Genomic DNA, 23,993 nt, shown 5'->3' with positions numbered 1-23,993 from the left:
GACGTTTTTGAATTGACAAATACTAACTTTAAGGTTGGATAAGCAGTTGTTGAGGAAAACGTGCCACCTGTTCAGGAATAGCTGCTTCTGGCTGACGCAGAGCAGACAGGTCACCAGGGGGTACAAGGCCTGAGGAGAAAGAAGATGAGGACACAGGATGATTTATGTTTCAGCCAACCAGGTAACACACACTCTCTGGAACCACTCCCACCCATCTCCCTCTGTGCTGCATGGGCCAGAATAAACAGGACGCTTTACAACACACCAAGACCCAATGGGTGCCATGCAGAGGTGGGCATTTTGCAAATGCTTGCTTTCTTTTTTATGGCCACACCTGTGGCATATGGGAGTTCCCGGGCCAGGGATTGAATCTGAGCTGCAACTGCAACCTATACTGGATCCTTTAATCCACTATGCTGGACCAGGGATCAAACCCACACCTTTGCAGTGACCCGAGATGCTGCAGTTGGATTCTTAACCCACTGGGCCACAGCGGGAATTCATGCAAGTGCTTTCTAATGTTGACAGGGATGGAATAATCTAGAGTTATGTACAGGGGAGAGTGAGTTTCATGAATCCCAAGTGGAAATCTGATTCACTGATTTAGTTTTCACTTACGAATTTTAGAAACAAACCCACTATCTTAGATCACTCTCAGTCCTCTGGAAAAAAAAAAATCAGCAAGGCACACTGATTTCAAAAATGTTACTGGCTTTTTCGCTCATAAACATCTACTGGTTTGTCCCTGACTTAGAGGTAGATGTATACATTTTCTTTTGCACGCAATCTTCCTGTAATTAAGGAAGGTTCCTAAAAGAAATGTTATTGCATCGGTAAACTCTACCAAGACAAATTTGACCGCAGGAGGAATTTGCTTACGACCGAATAAACAGAGGTGCTACTGTGCTTTTCCTGCCTAACTGGGCAGGTTTCCCGCAGCCGCTGCAGAAGACAGAAAGCTAGCAGGCGGCCACCCAGACAATGGACATGCAGAACCCACCACCGTTTTGCTGAAGCGGATAGAACACCTCTTTACGGCTTCCCCCAACATTAGGGCCAGTGGAGGTTTCGACAAAAATATAATGGGCTCAATCATTAATCTGAATTGGAGAAAGTCTATTGCCACCATGAGATGCAGTGCTTTACAATCCATTCTCTTAGTTTTTTTAAAAATTAACTTACTTTTTTTTTTTTTTTGGCTTTTTGCCTTTTCTACGGCCGCTCCTGTGGCATACGGAGGTTTCCAGGCTAGGGGTCTAATTGGAGCTGTAGCCACTGGCCTACGCCAGAGCCACAGCAACGCAGGATCCAAGCTGTGTCTGCAACCGACACCACAGCTCACAGCGACATGAGATCCTTAACCCACTGAGCAAGGGTAGGGATCGAACCCACAACCTCACGGTTCCTAGTCGGATTTGTTAACACTGCGCCACGAGGGGAACTCTAAAACTAACTTACTTTTGAACTGATATGGAACTACTGCTGCCAGTGAGTACACTTCTAATTCCAGAAGGTAATTGAAAAACAAAAATAAAGCAGTCACAATGACCACAGAATAGAGAGAAATGAGCCAATCTGTCACCACTGTCAGCCAAGTCCAGAGAGTAGTGGGAATGTTCATACTTTAAAGAGGAGCATAAACGAGGCTAGTAACCAGCTTCCTCCATACAGACACAGTTACAGCTGGAATACCATCTGCTGATTCATAAACCACAGCTTTATTTCCCACTGAGTCGAAAGGTTGTGGTGATTTAAAGGACGTTTCTATGTTGCTCTCCAGTTCAAAGCATTCCCCCAAATTGTTTTCTCAGCCCTCCGAGAATCTTCCCTTTTAGCAACTGTGTCCCAACTCCTTTTCCTGTCTGGCTCCATTCTGAATCTGAATATTAGGATCAGAATTAGCCAGTGAAGATTCCTGGGAATTGAGAAGAGCAACTGTCATTATAATCTTTAGCCTTGAGAACTGGAAAAAATCCACAGACATTAAAATAAAAATGAAGTTAACCAATCTTGAAAATAAACAATAAACTCCTTAGGACGAAAAAGGGTCTCTTGATATGAAATGGTCTCATCCCCTTATGTTACCATGATTCAGTCATAGTTAACAGTAGGTTAGTTAACAGCAGTTAACAAGTTAGCGGTTAACATAGTCAACAGCAAGCTCCCAATTCTGAAATGCTACCACTCTGGGAGGGAGCTGGAGGCAATTCTCCCATCTGCGAAACGCTTACGACTCTCAAATTTTAGTCTCTGCAGGTTTGTGTTTTGCATTTTCTCATAGTTACTAACCAAGGAATGCTTCTTTCGAGAAGAAAGTTCCAGCGTGGTATCGTAAAGGCTTTCGACAAAGTTTCTGAGGCAGGGAACATTTACTTCATTTTTAACAGCCTGAAACAGAGATGCACGTCAATATTACATCCATGAAAGTGGGGATTCTCTAATCCAATTTGGAGAAACTCATAAAAATGAACCTCTAACTCACAGCAGCAACTGGGACAAGAATTTCAACGAAAAGCCCAGCCAAGGCATGCTTGATGTCTTTGTCTTTGACCTCGAGGAAGTAATGCGCGCACTCCTAGCAGGCGGAAAAAGAGTAAAGAGGGAGAAAGATTGAAATGCGCCCAGAAAACATATGTAAACAAATTTAAGGAAACAGATCTTAACGCAATCATGCCCATTCACATGGCATATTCCATCATGTATTTTAAAAAAATCACTGGATTCAACCATTTATGTTTAAGCCTCCGATGACATTTTGCAAGGCTGGTTTTCTCCGTCTCATAACATCTGTCCCTAAGTCACTATGACGAAAGGACAAAGCCCCACAAGCAGCCAGCAGACGTTCATCTGAGGACCGACTGGGTGGTTCATCCATTCATTCATTCCCAACAGATTTCTACTGACCAGCTCCTGCGTGGGGGGCCCTGGGCCCTTGATTGATCCACACGCACAGATCCCCAGAGAAGGCAAACATGGCAAAAGACACTGCATTTATTTTCAGCCCTGAGAGCCGAGGGTGCAGGGCTGTTTCCACGTTAGCCCTGACATTCTAGGTGTTCATTATTCAGAGAGTTTCGTGGCCACGTCTGGAACGCTTCCCCTGCCCACCTGGGACAAGGAAACCGTTGGAGTGGTGCCTCAAGCAAGGATGTCTCTGCCTGTGGATTCCTATCCACAAACGGGTGCTTTTGGTTGCCCAGGCAGGAATTTATCAGAAGAGTCGGCTGGTCCAGAACCCTGCCAGCCCCTTTCTCCTTTCTGGCCTTTGGGGTAGTAACTGACTGTGGGCTTCTTCAGGTGCTGTTTTCATGGAAGAGTCCAGCTGCATGTATGTGTGACGACATGTTAACATCTGTAACAGCTGTTACCGCTTACTTGCAGTCACAACTGTTACTCAAGTCCCCAGTATATGTATGTGTGGCCCTTTGCCTACATTACTTTCCATACGTATATAAATACTGTCCCAAATTGTCATTCAAGTACACAGATGCACCATTTGTATGAGAAAGAGAGAAAAATAGTCAGCATTTACTGAGTGCTTATCGCCTGCCAAGAATGCTCAGAACCACCTGCTATAGTTAGTTTTGTTGTTACCATCCTGCAGAGAAGGTAAGTGAGGCTGGGAGGGGTTAAGTGTGACTCGCCCAAGGTCACAGGGCTGTTAGTGCTGAAGCTTGCATTTAAACCCAAGAAGTTTAATACAGGACCTGTATTCTTTTGGGGGGGGGGGCTTTTTTAGGGGCACACCCTTGGCATGCGGAGGTTCCCAGGCTAGGGGTCCCATCGGAGCTACAGCTGCCGGCCTACACCACAGCCACAGCAACCCAGGATCCGAGCCACATCTGAGACCTACACCACAGCTCATGGCAATGCTGACCGAGGCCAGGGATCGAACCTGCAACCTCATGGTTCCTAGTCGGGTTCGTTAATCACTGAGCCACGGAGGGAACTCCCTATATTCTTTTTTGTGTTTTAAACAGCTTTATTGGGATGGAGTTCACATACCATGCAATTCACCCATTTAAAGTGTATACCTCAGTATTTTTTAGTAAGTTCACAATTCTTCCACAATAATCAAATTTAAAACCTTTTCATTGTTCTTGAAACACTGCACCTGTTAGCAGTCATCCCCACACCCCTGTCCACACCTGCCTCCTCCAGCTTGACACAACTCATCGACTTTCTGCCTCTATTGGATCTGCCTAGCCTGGTCATTTGCTATTACGAATAATGCGGATATGAACATTTGCATTCAGGTTTTTGTGCGGACATATATATTTTCCTTTCTCTTGGATGTGTACCTAAGAATTGGAATTAGTGCATTATATAGCAATTGCAGATTTAAGCAGGTGAGGAACTGCCGAACTGTTTTCCAAAGTGGCTGTGCTATTTTACCTTCCCACCAGCAGGGTATGGGGGCGCCAATTTCTCTCCATCCTCACCAGCAGACAACTTGCTGTGGTCTCCCTTTTCATTTTTTAATTTTTTTGTTTTTGTTTAAAAGTTTTAATATAGTTGATTTACAATATTCCGTCAATCTCCGCTATACAGTAGTCTTTAATTACAGCCATCCTGGTAGGTATGAGGTGGTACCACTTGCATTCATAACCCTTGTATCTAAGCTGTTTATTAAGAGCCTCACTAAATCTAATTCACTGCAGCATTATGAAAAAAAAAAGCCCCTCCAGATACTAAAGTTTTACAAAATCTTATTTATTTATTTATTTATTTATTTTGTCTTTGTAGGGCTGCACCTGCGGCATATGGAGGTTTCCAGGCTAGGAGTCCAATCCAAGCTGTAGCCGCTAGCCTACACCACAGCCACAGCCACATGGGATCCAAGGCGTGTCTGTGACCTACACCACAGCTCACGGCAACGCAGGATCCTTAACCCTCTGAGCGAGGCCAGGGATTGAACCTGCATCCTCAATGGATACTACCTGGGTTTGTTAACTGCTGAACCAAATCTGATAGGATCTGTGTATTCTGCAAAATCCTTGTTAACAACAATTCTTTTTTTAGTACATACTGGTGAACACTGTGCCACAGGTTCTTAAATCTGTAGAGTTTGGTTAATTTTTTTAAAAATAGATTTTTTTATAGGGTGAATTAAAAAGATTTCACTAAAGTTCTGATGCCTATCAATGTTAACATAGCCAACTCAATGCTATCAATCTTAAGTAAAAAATGGGTTATATTTTATTGACAGAACAACATGCAGCCAATGGATGAAAAAAAGAAAAAAGTCAACCAATAAGATTCCATTGTACAACCTACTCCCAAGATGATGTGAGTTTAAAAATTTTGAGCCTGAAACTCTCTTACTTGGTTACAAAGTGCTTTATGAGTTATTGAGGAAAAAGAGTAGAACTTTTTTCCCCTGTTGGTGTGTGAATGGGTTTTCTTTTCTTTTGTCTTTTTTTGTCTTTCTAGGGCCAGACCCATGGCATATGGAGGTTCCCAGGCTAGGGGTCCAATCAGAGCTGTATCCACCGGCCTACGCCAGAGGCACAGCAACGTAGGATCCGAGCCACATCTGTGACCTACGTCAACGCTTGAAGCAACCCTGCTGGATCCTTAACCCACTGAGGGAGGCCAGGGACCAAACCCTGCATCCTCATGGATGCTAGTTGGGTTTATTAACCACTGAGCCACAAGAACTCCACTGAATGGGTTTTCATACCCTGGTCTGTCACCCTGAGGAAGGGAGATGCTCAAGCAGGCAGCCCCTTAGTTCTCCTGCCCAAAACATTACCTGCATAAACTGAAGAGAGGCTTCAAAATCCTCCACCGGATACATCTTAATTCGGAAGAATTTCATCCCCATTATCAAGCTGATGATGCTTTGAACAACATATGGGCTCTGCTCTTTGTGCCGCAATTCTTTGAGCTCTGCCATAAATTTCTTCTTGACAGCAGGAAATCTAAGAAGAGAACCCGAGTGATTTATCAAAAAATGGGTAGGAAAGTGGCTATAATGCCAGCCTCCAGCATCTAGGAGTGACAGGGCACAGTAAAGGGAGGTGGGGGGGGGGCTCCAGCTCAAATACAATGGCTGTCATTTTGTACTTGAGGGTTTGATATTGGGGATTTGGTGAACGAGTCCAATCTTCGTTCTTCTTTTATTCCAGATATTCAACATCTCTTTCAGGCTAGGGAGAAGATCCAAGGTTATTCAGACCCTCTCAGAATGGCCTAGCTCTTAAACTGAGCTTGACGAATAAAGCTCCATGTCCTCAGCCTTAGCGATTTCCCCCAAGGGCCTGACATAGCCAACTGTGAACAGATAACGAACAAAAAGCCAGGTATTCCTGATAGTGAAGGCGAAAAAGGCCAAGGAATATTTCTACATCCATTTCCAATGTGCACTGCTGTTGTTTCTTTTATAGATTTCAGTTAATAACTGTAGAAAAAAATATTTTTAGGTGGAAGGAAAAACTAGTAATGGGAAAATTCAAATTGTCTCTAAAGATGAATAAACACTCAATTGCACGTATGGTATTTAACAATAAAGACACAGTCACCAAGGAACGTATGGTGTTTGCATTGTCTTCAAATAAAAGAATATTAATAATTAATAATATTACTTACAACAATAATACTATCATAAGAAGTTTGAAAAAAGAGGAGATCCTAGAGGGTGGAAAGTAGCAGGTTATCAAAGTGATGAAGGATAAAGGAACCTACAGAAACAAGTTATCCCAACTATTCTTGAGATGGCTGGTTTGACTCTTAGTTAAAAAAAGCAAAAATAAGGAAGGCTGGTTTGACTCTTAGTTAAAAAAGCAAAAATAAGGAAGGCTGGTTTGACTCTTAGTTAAAAAAAGCAAAAATAAGGAAGGCTGGTTTGACTCAGTTAAAAAAAGCAAAAATAAGGAAGGCTGGTTTGACTCTTAGTTAAAAGAAGCAAAAATAAGGAAAGCCTTCTAAGACTCATTGCATTTTGTTTCCTGAGAGTTGCACATCAGTGAAACGGATCAATTAGAAGCAAAGCATGGTTGGAGAGGGTAATTCCAATTATGAAAATGAAAGGCCAACTAATAGCCTCTCCCAAGTTGGGAATGACACCTCTTGACTCTACTTTCTCAGAGTAGAAATTTTAGGACATATAAAAGAGGCAGTGAGCATACAGTGTATGGTTTCACCACAGGGCATGACTGGCAAGCTGGGTTGTAAGGGGCTTCCCCTGAGCGGGCCATTTTCTCCTTCTGGGCTGGAGTAGAAGAGGCCACGTGGTATTCACTTGGTAACAAGTTGTTAAAACTGTAGTTTCTAAATAACTTATGGATTTTTCTTTTGGTTTGTAGCCTACAGTTGACAAAAGATTTTTAGGAAGTCTATGGAGCAGAAAAGAGAAATCCCTAATGCCAGCATCATCCTTCTTTTCTACTTCTAGACAGAAAATTGATGGTGATGATGATGACAGCAGCTGTAGACATGCAGCTCTTACAATATGCAGCCAAGTGCAGTCAACCGGACATACCGCAACTCAATCCTCCCAACAACTCCAGCAGGATCCACTTCTCATACCCTCATCTTGTTTTTTGGCAATGACCACGTCATGTGGAAGTTCCCAGACCAGGGATCAAAACTGCGCCACAAGAATGATCTAAGCTGCCGCAGGACAATGCCAGATTCTTAACCCACTGCACCACAGGAGAACTCCTATCAAACCCTCTTTACAGAAGAGGAACTAGAGGCAGAGATGTCATAACGTGATAAAGTCACACAGCTAATAAGTGACAGAGCCAGAATTTTACTCCACAGGTCTGGCTCTAGTGTCCCTAACACTTTGTCTCTATGCTCAGTGATGTCTGAACCAGTGGTTCTCAAAGTGTGGTCCCCTGATCAGCAGCCTAAGCACCAACTGAAAACTCAAGAGAAATACACATTCTTTGGCCCCTTGACGATAGGAATTAAGTATATTATCACCAGTAAGATTGAAAACAGTGATTCTCGGAGCTCCCACCATGGCACAGGGGATTAAGAATCCAACTGCAGCAGCTCCAGTCACTTCAGAGATACAGGTTTGATCTCTGGCCCGATGCAGTGCGGTAAGGATCTGGTGTTGCTGCAGCTATGGTGTAGGTTGCAGCTGTGGCTCTGATTCATTCCCTGGCCGGGGAATTTCCATATGCCGTGGGTACATCCACAAAATAAAATTTTTTAAAAATACTGATTCTCCTCAATCTTAAAGATCAAACTAAATATTAACAGCTGAAGAATAAATGCAGAGTAAAGAAGAGTATAAATAAATAAATAAATAATAACAAATAAAGAATAAATGAAGAATAATGAAGAAAATAATTCATACAAATTACCATTGGGATCTAGATATAAAATCTAAAATTAGAACTGTTACATTACTCAAATTAAAAAAAAAATAAATAACCAACATATACCAGATAAGCATACATCCTTTTTGTCCCCCTGAGAACAAAGGAAGCAGTCATTTTCCAAGGCAACAATAATGGTCCTGATAGACTTATGACCAAAATGTGATGTGATAATTTGTAAATGACACCAGTTTACAATTGTACCTCTATCAAAGGGTTAACTCTATATTGACTGGTTGAGAATATATCCTGGTGATTACTATATATTGCTGCAAATACTGCAAGAAACCATTGGCCAAGGCATTTTCTTGTGACTAGAAAGTACTGGATCATTGTCCCTATCGAGGCATTTATTATAGCCTACCACTGCAGAATTGAGATAAATACTGACATCATGAAAATTTAAAAAGCCACTGTTGGCAGGAAAATATTGGCTTGGTAGATCATAAATCTGACCTAATATGGAAATTCCTACAACCTTATAATGTTGCTTAGGTTATGACATTGTTTCTCAAGTCAGTCTCAACCCATTGAAAATCAATGCAGCTGAAAGGAAAGTCCACCTATAAGCATCTGATTTTGTTAAGCATAATTCACAAAAATTAAGAAAAACCCAAGGAGTCATTTCCGGCATATTAAACTTTCCAAGTGAATGTATCATAGAGTTATGCCGAGATAATTACAGAGGAATATGATGAGATTTTCAGGGTTTGGCAAGTCAGCCAAAGACATATTAACAACACATTTTTCTGATCTTTTCTAGGAATGAGGTAGGTACCCATGAGTTAATTTGCCAGATAACTGCAGCTTATCCCTTCAAAAAGCCAATACTTTTATTATTCAATTGTAATGGAAATCTCTCCAAAATGCATTAAACTCTTTTTTTTTTCTTGATAACTCATGAACCACAATTATTTCAATGGGCTATAATAAAAGTTCAATATATTCTCATGCAAAATGGTCCAGATAACTGTATTGCTTAGTTCTTTTTTTTTTTTTTAATTCCTCTTTTGGGCCACATCCATAGCATATGGAAGTTCTTGTTGTCAGGGATAGAATGTGAGCTGGAGCTGTGACTTAGACCACACCTGCAGCAAGGCTGGATCCTTAATCCACTGGGCCAGGCCCGGGGATCAAACCAGCACCTCCACAGAGACAAATGGGATCATTAACTGGCTGAACCACAGCAGGAACTTCCTATTCTTTAGTTCTTAAGCCTGATTTGGCCACTTTTTCTTTCCTCTTTTGCTGTCCATTTTTGAGTTAGATATTTCCCACTGTATCTCCCTCTCTTACAGCTAACACTGATGTTTTACGTGTTAGAAAAAAGAAATAGCCAAGATAAACAAATAAATGAAGTTAGATTAAATAAGTCACCTCAAGAAGTTTTTCTGGGTCTGTTTCCTGAGTTCTTGTCTGTGTTTGGGCTAGGAAAGGTTTACGGAGTAAGTATTTTTAATAAAAAGCTGTTTTTGATAAATTGAGTATTTCCATGCTGCTAAGTCAGGAAATTTCCATCTCTTGAAGATAAAAATCTGAGGACTGCATTTCACAAGGAGCAGGGCATCACCGCTGCGCCAAGCTGGCCTTTCTGCTCACTTTGCCTAACCTAGGCATTCAGGATCTTGCCCGATCTGCCTCAGGGTTGAGTAAGATGAAGATGGGTGATAGGGTGTGACATCACTTTTGGAAGAAGTCTATTATTTCTAATAGTCTAAGTAGCCTGCTAAGTAGTGTTATGGGGCCAGATAAATTTAGCAATGAGAATTTTCCAACTTGTTTCCATGACAGAGCCTGGGACATTTTTAGCTTAGCTGCATTAAGTAAGGTCTATAGTAAAGAGACATTCTAGATGGAATTTTCCCACTCACAGATGCTGTATCGTAATCACCCAGTCATGGACTATTGAAAACAAAACTTTTAAAACTGTTAGAGTTCTTTGGGAAATTGGGTGGGAAGAAAGGTACTTGGGTGAGTCCATTTCTTTCTTTGATGCAATAGCCTGAAACTCATGGACACTTGATAGGATCTGGCCCAAGTGCCAAGGGAACAAAAGTAACAGAAACATTAGACAAAGGCTTGGTACTTGCTTTGGGGAGCTTTCAGTGAGGTTCAGAGACTGGGCACATGTAGCAAAAAGAACCCTCATTTCCTGCAAGCTCATACCATCCCCCTTCCTGAGAACAGGCTGGGCTGGCATAGCAGAGGCACTCATGTTCCTATGGCAAAAGATTCTGAGGTTCACTTACTTAGCTTGTGCCAACACTCCGATGACTTCTGCATACAGGTCGGCGACAATGTGCATATTGCCAGTGTTAGGACCAAGGTACCTAAATAAGATACAATTCAAAAAGTTAGGGATCTCAGGTCATCTGCAAAGAGCAAACTTGATTTAGTTTTTCAAACTCAAAGATGAGAAATTACTTTACCCTTCTTTGTATTTAAAGTGCTTGAAAGCCAAGTTGATAACATCATGTATTAAACTGTCTATTACAGGATGAAGTGGAATCTGGAAAGAAAGAAAAAAGATGGCTCTTGACTTGGAAGGGAATATTAAAGGTTAAATCAGTAAGAGTACTTTCAATGGCTATATATGGCTTTTAGCAATCAATAAATATAATTTATATGAGCTCCTATCTGAATCACGAATGGTAAACTTTGACCTTAAAATTGTAAGTAGTTTTTAGAGAAATAAATCTTATCTAGAGGTAACATTAAATTAATGACTTACCTGTTTCAAAACTTCTATTAATACTAAAGAAAAAATGAAATCAATGGCAAGGTCGCGTCTTTCCATTAAATAATCCCGCTGCTGTTCATCACTGTAAAATTTAAAATATTCACATGAAATGCACACTGAAAACATACTCAGAGTGACATCATTCACCAAAAATCTAGGATCCATCCCCAATGGACTGCCAACCACTTTTGTTATGACTAAACTGCAGGGGGAAACACATACTCAAGTTATTCCTGGAATCAGTGTGGTGCCGTGGACAAATGCTGCAGCAGAATACTCGACCTCCCGTTTTAAATTTTCAGCCATGTCAACTTGAGCAGCCACTCCTGAGTCTCCAATTTCATCTTGTGGAGTTTTCCAAGATACCTTTCAACCTGAGAATCCTGTCTTTTGTAACCAACACCACCCAGGGCCACCGTGTTCGCGGCAGACACGGAAAGGATCTCGTACAAAGAGCGACACAATGGAAAGAAATGATAGGATCACCAAAGGGAGCAGGGCTACAGTAGGCGGAGCAAGGATCAGCACAACTTTTCCTTTTGACCCGCCTGTCCCTTGCCCCCCGATGGCATGCCACTTGAGATGTCTGAGGGGAAGAAAGATGACGCGGAGGGCTGACGGGAGAGGGAGAGATGAAAACGCAGGTGGAAGGAGAGGGAGGAGGGGCAAAGCGGGGTCATGCAAACTCACTGGAAAGCTAGGGAGCAGAATTAGCACCCTCAGAAGGACAGAAATGTGAGATCATACTGCACCCCCCGCCCCATTCTGCTTGTCTAACCTACTGACTGAGGGCTACTTTGGAACCGAACAAATGAAGCGACTGCCAAGTGCCTTAGCACAGAATAGTGGCGAAGAGCATGGGTTTTGGTGCAGAAGGTAAACGTATGCCTTTTCTTAGCAGTAATTTCTCCCTCTGCAAAATGGACCTACTAACTCCAATTCTAGTCAGATTCCCTTGAGTATTCAGTCAAATAAAACATGTATTCAGTGTAGTTTCCCAAACACACAACTTGTCAATACTTTACACTAAATAAAACCAAGGAGAAAGAATGACAGGATTTGGAGGTGTCAGGCAGATAGGTTCAAAATAAATCAAGACTATTTGAAATATGGAATGTTTTTCTCTTGGTCAAGAGGGAATGAGAAGAAAGCACAGACTTTGGAAGAGCTCCGTGGCCTTGAGCAAGTCCAGTTAAGCCTGGGGGGTGACAGAGCAGGTCCACGAGGGAAGCTGCAGCTTTACCTTGCCAGGGGAACTGTACGGACTGGGCGGGAACTCATTCATTCAGGATCATTTACACACTGTCCTGCCAGGAGGAAGAGCAATGGACCAAAGCATCCATCTGGAGCCCTTCAAGACCTGCCAAAACTAGAAAGTGCTGCTGCCAGATGGGGGGCCGGGGGGGGAGGGAAACACATGGCGTCCACACGTCTGACCCAGAGGTTACATCATGGAGAAGGGAAGCGACGTCTGAAGACCAAAGGGAAGGAAAACCTTCAAAGCTGGCCAGGTGCAGTAGAGAGAAAAAGGGCTAGGAAGGGATCTTCCAAAGGGGCAGGAGGAACTTGAGAAAGGAGCCCCCAAATTTTTAACTCCTGATTCTATTTTGTCAGCCCATTTTTGCTTTCAAATAACAGTAAGACATATACGTTTCCAATAATGAATTCAACTTTATGGCTGGTTTGAGGTCTAACTGCCAGGAGCCAGAGGCATCTGACAAACTTCTGTGGTACTCCAAATGTTGAGATTATACTAATCTTAGCAATCATAACCCAAATGCACATCCATCACATTTGACTGTTTTCGGTTGCTTGTGCTTCTCCCTAAAAGTTCCTCTTTTCTTATTTCTAGTAACAGAAACTCCCATTATTGGCCACACTGCATTTAGAGATTCTAATTCTTTTGGCTTTTTCCCCAACACACATTCTCTCTCTCTCTTATTTTAAACCTCCCAGTGCTAACTAAAATACAACTGAGTTGAGTTTCACTGCCCTGATTCTGTATTTGATCTTGGGAATTGCTCTGATCTCCTGGAAATAAGCAGTAATGCCATCTAAAAACTTACTATTTGCAATCCATAAAGAAATCAATTCATGAAAACTCTAGTTTCAGTAACTAAATCTGACAAGACAGAGGAACAAAACTCAAACTCAATTAATGCAACTCGCTAAAACTGCTCCCCTCCCTACCCCCAGAAAATTTCAGTATCTATTCATAAGCTAACATGTAACAAGGGGAAAATACTAAAATGATGCTATTAATTTATTAATCACACAGTCTGAACAATTTTCACCCGTGGAATTGAAACTCTGCCTTTAAATGTGATACATTAAAAAAGTATTTATGAGCGGCAGCTGATTGAGATGGGGTTTCTTTTAGTGGTGATAAAAATGTGCTTGAATGAGTGGTGAAGGCCACAAGATGCTGTGACTAGGCTAAATACATCAAGCTGCACAGTTTAAAAGGATGCATTTTATGGTACGATGAATTATATCTCAACTTTTACCCTCTTGCTATCCTCCTTCAACTAAAAAAAATTGTTCAATATGAAAAAGTTATAAATCTCTCCCCCAAACAAAATGATAAGTAAATGACTGAATCTTACATAACTCAGGCATATTACAAAACGAATTACAAGTTCAGATGAAATATAATTTTGTCAAATGACAGGTATTCAATTTCAAGAGAAGTTGATGTATTTTTAAGAAGTATCAGAGGTCTCAAGAAAAAGAAGAGGGACAAAGCACTCACAAGTAGCCCTTAATATCTGATTTTCTGAGTGATTAATTTCAGTGTATTGGTTTAAAAACATGAAAAATATAATCAATTCATGTGGAGAAATCTGCTTTTAAAATAATCTCATTTGGAGTTCCCGTCCTGGTGCAGTGGTTAACAAATCCGACTAGGAACCATGAGGTTGCGGGTTCGATCCCTGGCCTTGCTCAGTGGGTTAAGGATCCGGCATTGCTGTGAGCTGTGGTGTAGGTCTCAGACATGGCTCGGATCTGGCGTTGCTGTGGCTCTGGTGTAGGCCGGTGGCTACAGCTCCAATTGGACCCCTAGCCTGGGAACATCCATATGCTTCGGGAGCGGCTCTAGAAAAGGCAAAAAGACAAAAATAATAATAATAATAATAATCTCATTTTATTTTTTCATACATTAAATTCCAATGTATTCATTTTAATAATTTCTTTTTAAAAAAAGGAAATGTATTAAACTTTTCTGCATTTGCTACCTTGCTATAATAGGCCAATTTCAAATATATGAAATTACATGTATTTAGCTAAAATTCCAGGGGAATGGACACTCATTGGACAGAATGAGAACCTTAAGTTTTATGGCTGCTGAAAAGTAGCAAGTTCCACTTTTCAAATCCACAAAAGAAGGGTGACAACGAAACAAACAAAATTCTCAGCAGGGGGGAAGTCAGGGATGGGGTGATCTGACTTCCCTGTTTTGCTCCCAAAGAGGATGAGGTACAAGAGGTGGGGAGTTGCCCACATCACGTGGCTAGTAAGTGGCAGCTCTGGGACTACTTCTATTGCTCGGTCCAGCGTCCTTGCCGCCACAGTGTCCTGGGCCCTTGAGGGTAGGACCGTGGACCCCCACCTCAGTGCAGGGCCTGTGGCAGGCCTTCTGCCGTTAGGCGTGGACTGGAGGAGAGCGGCCCCAAAAGAAGCAGGCAAGGGGTCCTTGACCCCTGGCCCCCACCATTGTCAAATTAAGGCCATGCAAGAATTTTCAACCTGTGACAGCTGGCAGCAACTAAATTCCAAAGGTGGAGCTACCTGCTGAATGGGGTGGAGTGGGGAGGGGAAGGGGGAGGGGGGTTGCAGCTACCCGCGCATGTGTGAGGAGTCAGGGCGACCCAGAGGCTTGGGAACTCCCACTTTGATTGGTTTCTTAAGAAAAATGCAAGCAAGCAAGCAAGCATAATCCTCTTCATCCTTCCATAAAAGACATGTACCTTTTGGTTTTGTTGCTTGTTCTTGGTCGGTACTCATGGGATTCATCCTCAATGCCGTTTTGCCTTTTGTACCAGTCAAATAAGGTCCGCAGAATGGAAGGCAGGCAGTACTCAGAAAGGGAGCTCATTGAACTGATGACCTGCAGAGAAAAGCAGGCGATTAAGAAGCTTTGGTGGCACTGCCAACGACGGAGAAACGTATTCCACAAATCACTCCAAACCACAGTCACGACAAAATTTTCTCATTTTTCACCATCCTCTCCTTAATAATCTGTGTTAGTATATTCTCAAGAGCCCAAATTTCTTTTTTTTTTTTTGTCTTTTTGCCATTTCTTGGGCCGCTCCTGCGGCATATGGAGGTTCCCAGGCTAGGGGTCGAATCGGAGCTGTAGCTGCCAGCCTATGCCAGAGCCACAGCAACGCAGGATCCGAGCCGTGTCTGCAACCTACACCACAGCTCCAAGTTTCTTACCGTTGACAGATGTTCCTAATACAATCATAACTTTGTGGTTTAAGAAAGCTAATTACTTCGACTCCCTTTCATTCTAGAAATCAGGTGGTCATTGCATACAGGTTATTCATGGACCACAAAGACACTGTTTTCCCACACCATCCAACAAGTACCGTGCCTTGTACGTCTTGGGTCCTCAAATATGCTTGTTCTATAAAAAAACACATTACTTAATACAATTACATTAATTGCTTAGGTGAAATAAGCAAATCTATCCTTCAAATAACCTAAGTGGCAACATAATTTATGGTTTTCTGCCAGTAATCATTCATACACTGATTGGAGGTATGTCCCAAATTAGACTCGAGACACGAATCAATAGCAAAAATTTACCCTGTATTACATTAAAGTCAAACATCGCCCCTCTTCTTGAAACAAGAAACATGCCTTTGATAGATGAATTATTCTAATTTCCTTCTCTGAAAAGACTCCTGATCTTCATCATCAAAAAATGAACTTCAATCCATATCTCATACTATACACAAAAGGTAACTCAAAATGGATCAAAGACCTAAGTATAAAATTTCTGAAGAACACACAGGGGAAAAGTCTTGTGACTTTGGGATAGGCAAGGATTTCTTAGGTATCAAACTAAAAGCAAAGTCCATGAAAGTGAAAATCATCAGAATTGAAAGCTTATGTACAACAGCAATTAATACAACATTGTAAATCAACTATATTTAAATAGCACTTTTGAAAAGTAAAAAAATTAAAAAGTAAAAAATTGAAAGCTTATGTTTTTGGAAAGATACTGTTAAGTGATGAAAAATAGGCCACAGACTGGGAAAAAATATTTGCAAAACACCTCTCTGATAAAGGTCTTATAGCCAGAGTGTGTAAAACTAGAATGAGATAGGATTTAATTACTTAATTAACAAATAGTATAGGCAGAACATAACAGCCAGTACTGATGAGACAATGATAAAACGGACATGTTCATACACTACAGAGAGGAGAAAAAAACTGGCTTAACATCTGCAAGGTAATTTGGAAATACATATCAAGAATTTAATAAAAATCATACTTAATAAGCCCACTCTTAAGAATTTATCTCCAGTATATAATTAGAGATGAGTAAGAATATTCAGGACAGCATTACTTATTATAGCAAAAAAAAAAATGGAAACACATGTTCCTTATGTGTAAATGCCTTAATATAACGTAAAATTTGATGTACATTATCTTTGAAACCATTAAAAATCACATTTCAATGATAGCCCAGAGATAAACCCACACACCTATGGTCAACTAATCTATGACAAAGAAGACAATATCCAACAGAGCAAACGCAAGCTCTTCAGTAAGCAGTGCTGGGAAAACTGGACGGCTACATATAAAAGAATGAAATTAGAACACGCTCTAACACCATACACAAAAATAAACTCAAAATGGATTAAAGACCTAAAATTTAAGACTGGATGCTACAAAACTCTTAGAGGAAAGCATAGGCAGAAGCCTCTCTGACATAAACCACAGCAACAGCTTCTCGGGTCCACCTCCTAGAGTAATGACAATAAAAACAAAAATTAAAAAGTGGGACCTAATTAAACTTAAGTTTCTGCACAGCAAAGGAATCCATAAACAAAATGAGAAGACAACCCACAAAATAAGAGAAAATATTTGCAAATGAAGTGACTAACAAAGCATTACTCTCCAGAATATACAAACAACTCACGCAGCTCAATATCAAAAAAACCCAAACAAACCAATCAAAAATGGGCAGAAAAGCTAAACAGACAATTCTACAGATGAAGAAGACATACAGATGGCCAAAAAACACATGAAAAGATGTTCAACATTGCTAATTATTAGAAAAATGCAAATCAAACTACAATGAGGTACCACCTTACACCACTCAGAAGAGCCATCATTAATAAGTCTACAAACAAATGCTGGAGAGGGTATGGAGAAAAGGGAACCCTCCTGCACTATTGGTGGGAATGTAAGTTGGTACAGCTACTATAAAAAACAGTGTGGAGATGCCTCAGAAAACTAAGAATAGAGAGTTCCTGTCATGGTGAAGTGGAAATGAATCCAACTAGGAACCATGAGGTTGTGGGTTCGATCCCTGACCTTGCTCAGTGGGTTAAGGATCCGGCGTTGCCATGAGCTGTGGTGTGGGTTGCAGATGCGGCTCAGATCTGACATTGCTGTAAGCTGGCAGCTATAGCTCCAATTTAGACCCCTAGCCTGGGAACCTCCGTATGCCTTGGGTGTGGTCCTAAAAAAGATAAAAAGACCAACCAACCAACCAACCAACAAACAAACTAAAAATAGAACTACCATATGATCCAGCAATCCCACTGTTGGGCATATATCTGAAAAAAAAAAAACCCATAATTCAAAAAGATACATGCACTCCATTGTTCACTCCAGCACTACTTACAATAGCCAAGACATGGAAGCAACCTAAATGTCCACTGACAGAGGAATGGATAAAAAAAAAAAATGCAGTACATATATACCATGGAATATTACTCAGTCATAAAAGGAATGAAATAATGGCATTTGCAGCAATATGGATGCACCTAGAGATTATTATGCTAAGTGAAGTAAATCAAAGACAAACATCCTAGAATATCACTTATATGAGGAATCTTTAAAAAGGATACAAATGAACTTATCTGTAGAACACAAACAGACTCCCAGACTTTGAAAACAAATTTAGGATTACCAAAGAGAATAGGTTGGGGGAGGGATTGATGGGGGGTTCCGGATGGGCATATGTACACCGTGGTATATAAAATGATTAGCCAATGGGGACCTGCTATATAGCACAGGGAACTATACCCAATATTCTGTGCTATCTATATGAGAAGAGAATCTGAAAAAGAATGACCGTGCATATAGGTATAACTGAATCACTTTTTTTGAATGGCAAAAAACAGTCTATGTTAAATTCAATAACACGTTAAAAAGAAAAAAATCACACTTAAAAATATTCAATGGTATGAAAATGTTCATGATACGTTAAGTGAAAAAAAGTGAAAAAATCATTTAATTATGAACCCAATTTGACAGACACCCTATGTAATGAATATATAGAAAATAAGACCAACATACAAGGAGGAAATACCCCAACATGCAAGTGTGCATATTAAAACCGAGAGTTCTCAGGGCAGAGATCATAAGAGGGAAAGGGTGGATGGGAATTTAAGAGAAATGAAGGTAGGATTTTGCCTGGGCTTTTTTAGGAAAGGGTAGAAAATTTCAAATGAGGATCAAGAAAGAAACCAAGCAGGGAGCCTAAGCAGGAAATCCCACAGTCATGAAGACACAAAATAACTGTTGATAATGATCATATGATTAATTTAACAGAGATTTTGAAGGAAATGAAAGAAGAAATATCTGATGGGTGTAGGGACTTCGGTAGACCAGAGCAGAGGGAAATAATGTTGAAAATTTTAAGTTGGAACTAAATCATAAAAAGTACTTAATTCCAGTCTGAAAAATGTCAGTTTTCTTCTCTAGAAAATAAGATCCCGCTAAAGATTTCTGCACAGGAAACTCAGCCCGTAAAAACGGCAGTTAGGGAAGTTTAATCTAGCAGTGATGCGGAGGCTGGCCCAAAGGAGTCTGCTAACAGAGATGGTTAAGAAACCACACACACACACACACACACACACACACCCCACACACAGATGCTTGAATCGAATGAGGTTAGTACCACACTTCCAGATGTGAAGTGAACAGGGCCTGAGCTGGGGAGGTGGCAGAAGAAATGGAAAACCTTAGTTAACTTAAAAGGTTTCTGCAGTTAAGCAGGCTCGGCTTAACTTCCTTTTATAGAACAGGGAACTTAGGAAAGCTCAAGCGCTTCATGTCAACAGGACTTTCCACTGTCACCTTTCAAACAGGCTCTGAGCCTGAACAAAGCGATGCTGGCTTTCTTCCTCAGGTTCTGTTCCTTTCTTTCTTTTTTCTTTTTTGGCCACCCTGCAGAGTTCCCAGGCCAGGGATCAGATCCAAGCTGTAACCTAAGCCACAGCTGCAGTAACCCTGGATCCCCAACCCACTGCGCCAGGCCAGGAACGACCCTGTGTCCCCGGCACTCCCAAGTCACTGCCGATCCCGCTGCGCCACAGTGGGAACCCCTCAGGTTCTATTTCTTAGGAGTTTATTTCACGCTCTCATAATTATGGTCATATGTACCTAATACAAAATTGTACATGATCTTTAGTTATGTGTTACTATAAGTTGAAAAATAAACAGGCGATTGCATTCACCCTACCCTGTAAGCCTAGTAGCCACTGTTACAGGTTTTGTAATTTAAAAATGCCTTTTTTTTTTTTTAAGAGTCTTCTCCTCCTTGCTGTAACATCCACAGCCACAACAAATCTTCCTGCCCCTCCTGGGGATATAATAGCAGTAAATTTTTGGAGAAAAGCCAATGATGGTGTGTCAAGGGGGAATTTACTAGATCGCTCTAAGGTTACCCTTGCACCAGAAAGGCTATTTCCTCAAGTCACCATCATCTAAAATAGTTCGAACTGGGCAATGAAGGGGGTTCCTCCCACAGGGGAAAAGGGATCAGAGTTCAGAGCCCCTGACCATGGGTTAATTCTCTCTCGATTATTGAATATGTACTAAAATTCCAAAGCATCTCCTATTATATTTCAATAATTTAAAAATGCCTGAAGAATTCTGGAGGAGACTTGAGGAGACACCATGATTGAATTGTAATGTGGCGTCCTAGATGGTATCCTGGCACAGAAGACAGGTGTTGGGGAAAAACAAACGAAATACAAATAGAGACTAGAGTTTAGTTCGTAATCATGTAGCAATGCTGGTTCCTCAGTTATAACAAAGGTACCATGGCGCTGTAAGAGGTTAACAGGCAACGCTGGGGCTGGGTATAGGACAACCATCTGGTGGCTCATCGGGTTAAGGATTTGGCGTTGTCACTGCGGTGGCTCAGGTTGCTGCCGCGGCTCGAGTTCAATCCCTGGCCCTGGAACTTCTGTGTGCCGTAGGAGCAGCCAAATTAAATTAAAGTAAAAGTTTGTTTCAAAGACACCTGTGTGGGATATTTACAAGCTCCTTCGTTTACAACAGACCCGCGAGGGTGCTATAAACCTGTGCTCGATTCTTAAACCTCTCCAGGTAGAGCGTCCAGCAACTTCACTTAGGGGTGACCCACGTTCTCCAAGGAGAACATTAATAGTGTTTTTCAAACCTCAGCTGTCATAACCGTTTCTACCCATTAAAAAGTCCTCCTGAAGCCATTCTTGGTATTCTATCTATTGGGCATACTTTCCATGGCAAACACACGGAGACCATCTTAGAAGAGATGAAAGGTCAGCCCGGGGGTGGATGTGTGTGTTTTTTCCATCGCTCTGTCACTGCCCTTTCGAGTCCAGGCTTTCAGGAAGGAAGGGTGGAATTTGCAAAGACCTGGCCCTCAAAGCGCAGGAAGGGAGGAAGGTCTAGCTGGCTTCTTGGTTACTCAACTCCCTTCATTCTACGGGAAGCCGAGCCAATGGGGAGATGAATTCGAGCTCTGTGCTGCTGTTGGAAGGGGCAGGCCCATCGACAAAGATGTTCTTGTTGCATTTAAATGATCATATTCTTCCATCATAGATGAGCTAGGTACTGTCAGCGTGAGGAGATGAAGCGCACAGCATCACAGAGCTATTTCACGCTGCTGTTTTCTTTGTGGGGGGGGCTGAGGAGGGGGCTACCAAATGTACTTTGCAAATGTTTTCTTAACGTTTACTTTGGCATTTTATATATAAATAGGCTAAAAGAGACTGTGCATTATGCTGTAGCTAAGTCATTAATTTTTCATAAGCATTTTATTATACTTGCTGAATGCAAAGAAGGAAACTTCATATACAAATATTTGAATAATTCCTCAGTGGAATCACTCCACATTTTACAGTAATAAGGCTGACTTGTCATGAGTGGTGCCTTTAATGAATAATTTTAAAGTAACTTCACTGACGGTTTAATTTCTCAAACTTGTTCAGGTAGCCAAGCACCTGGGGGCCAGGGTACTTTCTATGTCATACTGCGAAATACAAATCTATTAAAGCAGTTCAAATGCAACTTGTTTTTACTTGAACACATTTCATGCTATTGATAGATTATAGTCTTTGATGAGTGACGATAGACAGCAAGGCTTAAGGATGATTTATTATAAAAAATTATAAAAATCTGTATGTTAAATATATTTTTTTTGCAAATCAGGAAAAGATCTTCATTTTTAAACATCTTGGGCCAATCCGTGGAATTCACTGTTCCCCGGGAGAATAATTTAAGAAACACTGACTAACATTAATGCGAATCTAATGCCAGCTCATTTGTTTTTACTCTTATTTGCTTATAATTTTCATGTATGTATTTTAAATTTTCATTGAACTGTAGCATAAGACTCCATGTTGAAGCACTAGAATTTCATCTGTCTCCTTTGCAGGAAGATTATGACTACCCAAGACGGTAAAAAGCCAATTTAGTCCTATTATAGATTTATAATAGATTTATTTTACCATGTGTTTCTTGTATAGATGGCATTTTTAATATACGAAGTAACTAAGGTGTCACAAAAGCACATATGCAGATAATATGTGCAGAAGAAAACCCCCAAAGAAGTTACATTCGAGTATTTGAGCAAATTATCCAGAATTTATAGAGATGACACCAGGAAAGGCTAGGTCACAATGAACTGCAAAGAGCTGCAACTTCACGTCCTCAGAAGAGCATATCTGATGTCTGATCTTCACAAGGCGCATTTTCAAAACTTCCTTAGTTCTTGGGATATTCGGGAGGTCTGGGGTTTAAATTACAGCTCTGTCCTTTACCGGCTGCATGACCTTGGCCGTTCTGCCATTTCTTTATGCTCTCTTTTCAGCTGTAACATGGGGACTTCAGAATACTTCTCTCACTGGGCTTTTGTGGAGATGAAAGCAGAAACTATAAAGTGTGGGGCACACAGCAGACCTTCCAAAGTGTCTGCTGCTTTTCTCCCTCTTCCATTTCTAAAGATTGAAACTGAAGCACAGACAGCAACCATGTTGACGTAGGTAAGATCACAGGCTAAGTTAACGACAGAACGAATGACAGGAGTTGGAGACAGATGTGATTTATCAGAGCTGATAAATGTTGCTTGTAGGTATACAGTCAGCCCTCTGTATCCGCAAATTCAACCAACCACAGATCGAAAATATTCAGGAAAAAAAAAAATCTCATAAATTCCCCAAAGCGAAACTCGAATTTGCCACTCTCTGACAATGATTTACATGTATTACATTGTATTTATAACTATTTACATATCATTTCCATTGTAATAGGTATTATAAGTAGTTCAGAGATGATTTACAGCGTATGGGAGGATGTGTGTAGGTTACATGCAAATGCTTATCCTTTTATATAAGGGAATTTGAGCATCTGCTGATTTGGGTGTCCAGGTAGGTCGGAGGCCCTGGAACCAATGACCTGTGCATACCAAGGACAACTGGAGGGTGAAAAAATAAAGAGCCACCGATCTCTCTTTTTTTCTTTTTTTGGCCACACTCTGTGGCATGTGGAAGTTCCAGCTGCAACAACTGCAGTTCCAGCTGCAGCAACCCAGGATCCTTAACCCACTGTCCTGGGCCAGGGATCGAACCAGTGCCTCCACAGAGACCAAACAGATCATTAAGCCACTGCACCACAGCAGGAACTCCCAAGACCCAGGTCTCCCTTCTCCAAGCACAAGGCCTCTGTGAGGACATGCGTAACTTAATGTTCCCACACTTTTCTGGCTCCAGCGGATGTAAACGAGGTGCCTTCCAAGGGTTTGCTGTTGAGGCCCCTGAACAAGGCCTGGCCTCCCGCAGCTCCAGAAGAGAAAGGCAGCAACACTGGACCCCCTGAGGCTGCTGCAGGTGCAGCTCACTCTAAGGCCCATGGGAAAGTTCACCAAGACAGTGACTATTCTGGAACCAGAATTGATCAGTTGGCAAAAACCAAGTATTAGACATTCTGACTCTTCTGCATGCCCGACACTCAGGAACCTTGACCATCCTGAGTAAGATGCTGAGCCCACATTTCACTGAAGAACACACACACACACACACACACACACTAAACAAACCCAACCAAGCAAACACGAATACATAGCCACCAAGAACAGAGGGGTGGTTACCGGCGGGGGAGAGGGGGCAGAGGCAGCAGGGAGGGCAAAAAGGATACAGGCGGTCAGGTGGATGGGGGTGGATGGAGACCAAACTTTGGGGGCAAGTGAACAGAAAAGTCACAACTTAACCCCATACGCAGGAAACCCATATAACGTTATGAGTTACCTTATTGGGAGGGAAAAAAAAAGAATGGACACAATCCTATGCAGAAAGGCACAGTGACAAGCTCTCATATTTCGTTCGGCAGAATGAGGTTCTGTAAAATACACACAGCCCGCAACCGACGCCGCTCTCCCCTCCCTGACCCGCTGACGGCCAGGC

At 41.5% G+C, this 23,993-nt stretch overlaps 1 protein-coding gene across 7 annotated transcripts in view; it reads right to left on the bottom strand.

Annotated features, from left to right (window-relative positions):
• The window catches only part of FRY (FRY microtubule binding protein), a 425,213-nt gene that overhangs the window by 147,809 nt on the left and 253,411 nt on the right, over positions 1-23,993 (bottom strand). For all 7 annotated transcript variants that reach the window (XM_047755896.1, XM_047755892.1, XM_047755890.1 and 4 more), the window contains 8 exons: positions 15,045-15,184; positions 11,068-11,158; positions 10,766-10,845; positions 10,586-10,666; positions 5,756-5,924; positions 2,483-2,575; positions 2,290-2,388; positions 28-129 (listed from right to left, as the gene is read on the bottom strand). In XM_047755896.1, the coding sequence (XP_047611852.1) occupies positions 28-129; positions 2,290-2,388; positions 2,483-2,575; positions 5,756-5,924; positions 10,586-10,666; positions 10,766-10,845; positions 11,068-11,158; positions 15,045-15,184 (855 nt within the window). The remainder of the gene's footprint in view (positions 1-27; positions 130-2,289; positions 2,389-2,482; positions 2,576-5,755; positions 5,925-10,585; positions 10,667-10,765; positions 10,846-11,067; positions 11,159-15,044; positions 15,185-23,993) is intronic.

This window comes from Phacochoerus africanus, chromosome 13 (genome assembly GCF_016906955.1).
Source record: "Phacochoerus africanus isolate WHEZ1 chromosome 13, ROS_Pafr_v1, whole genome shotgun sequence".
Lineage (NCBI taxonomy): Eukaryota > Metazoa > Chordata > Mammalia > Artiodactyla > Suidae > Phacochoerus > Phacochoerus africanus.
Note: the sequence above shows the minus strand (reverse complement) of the source record. Positions and strands in the feature narration are given on the sequence as shown.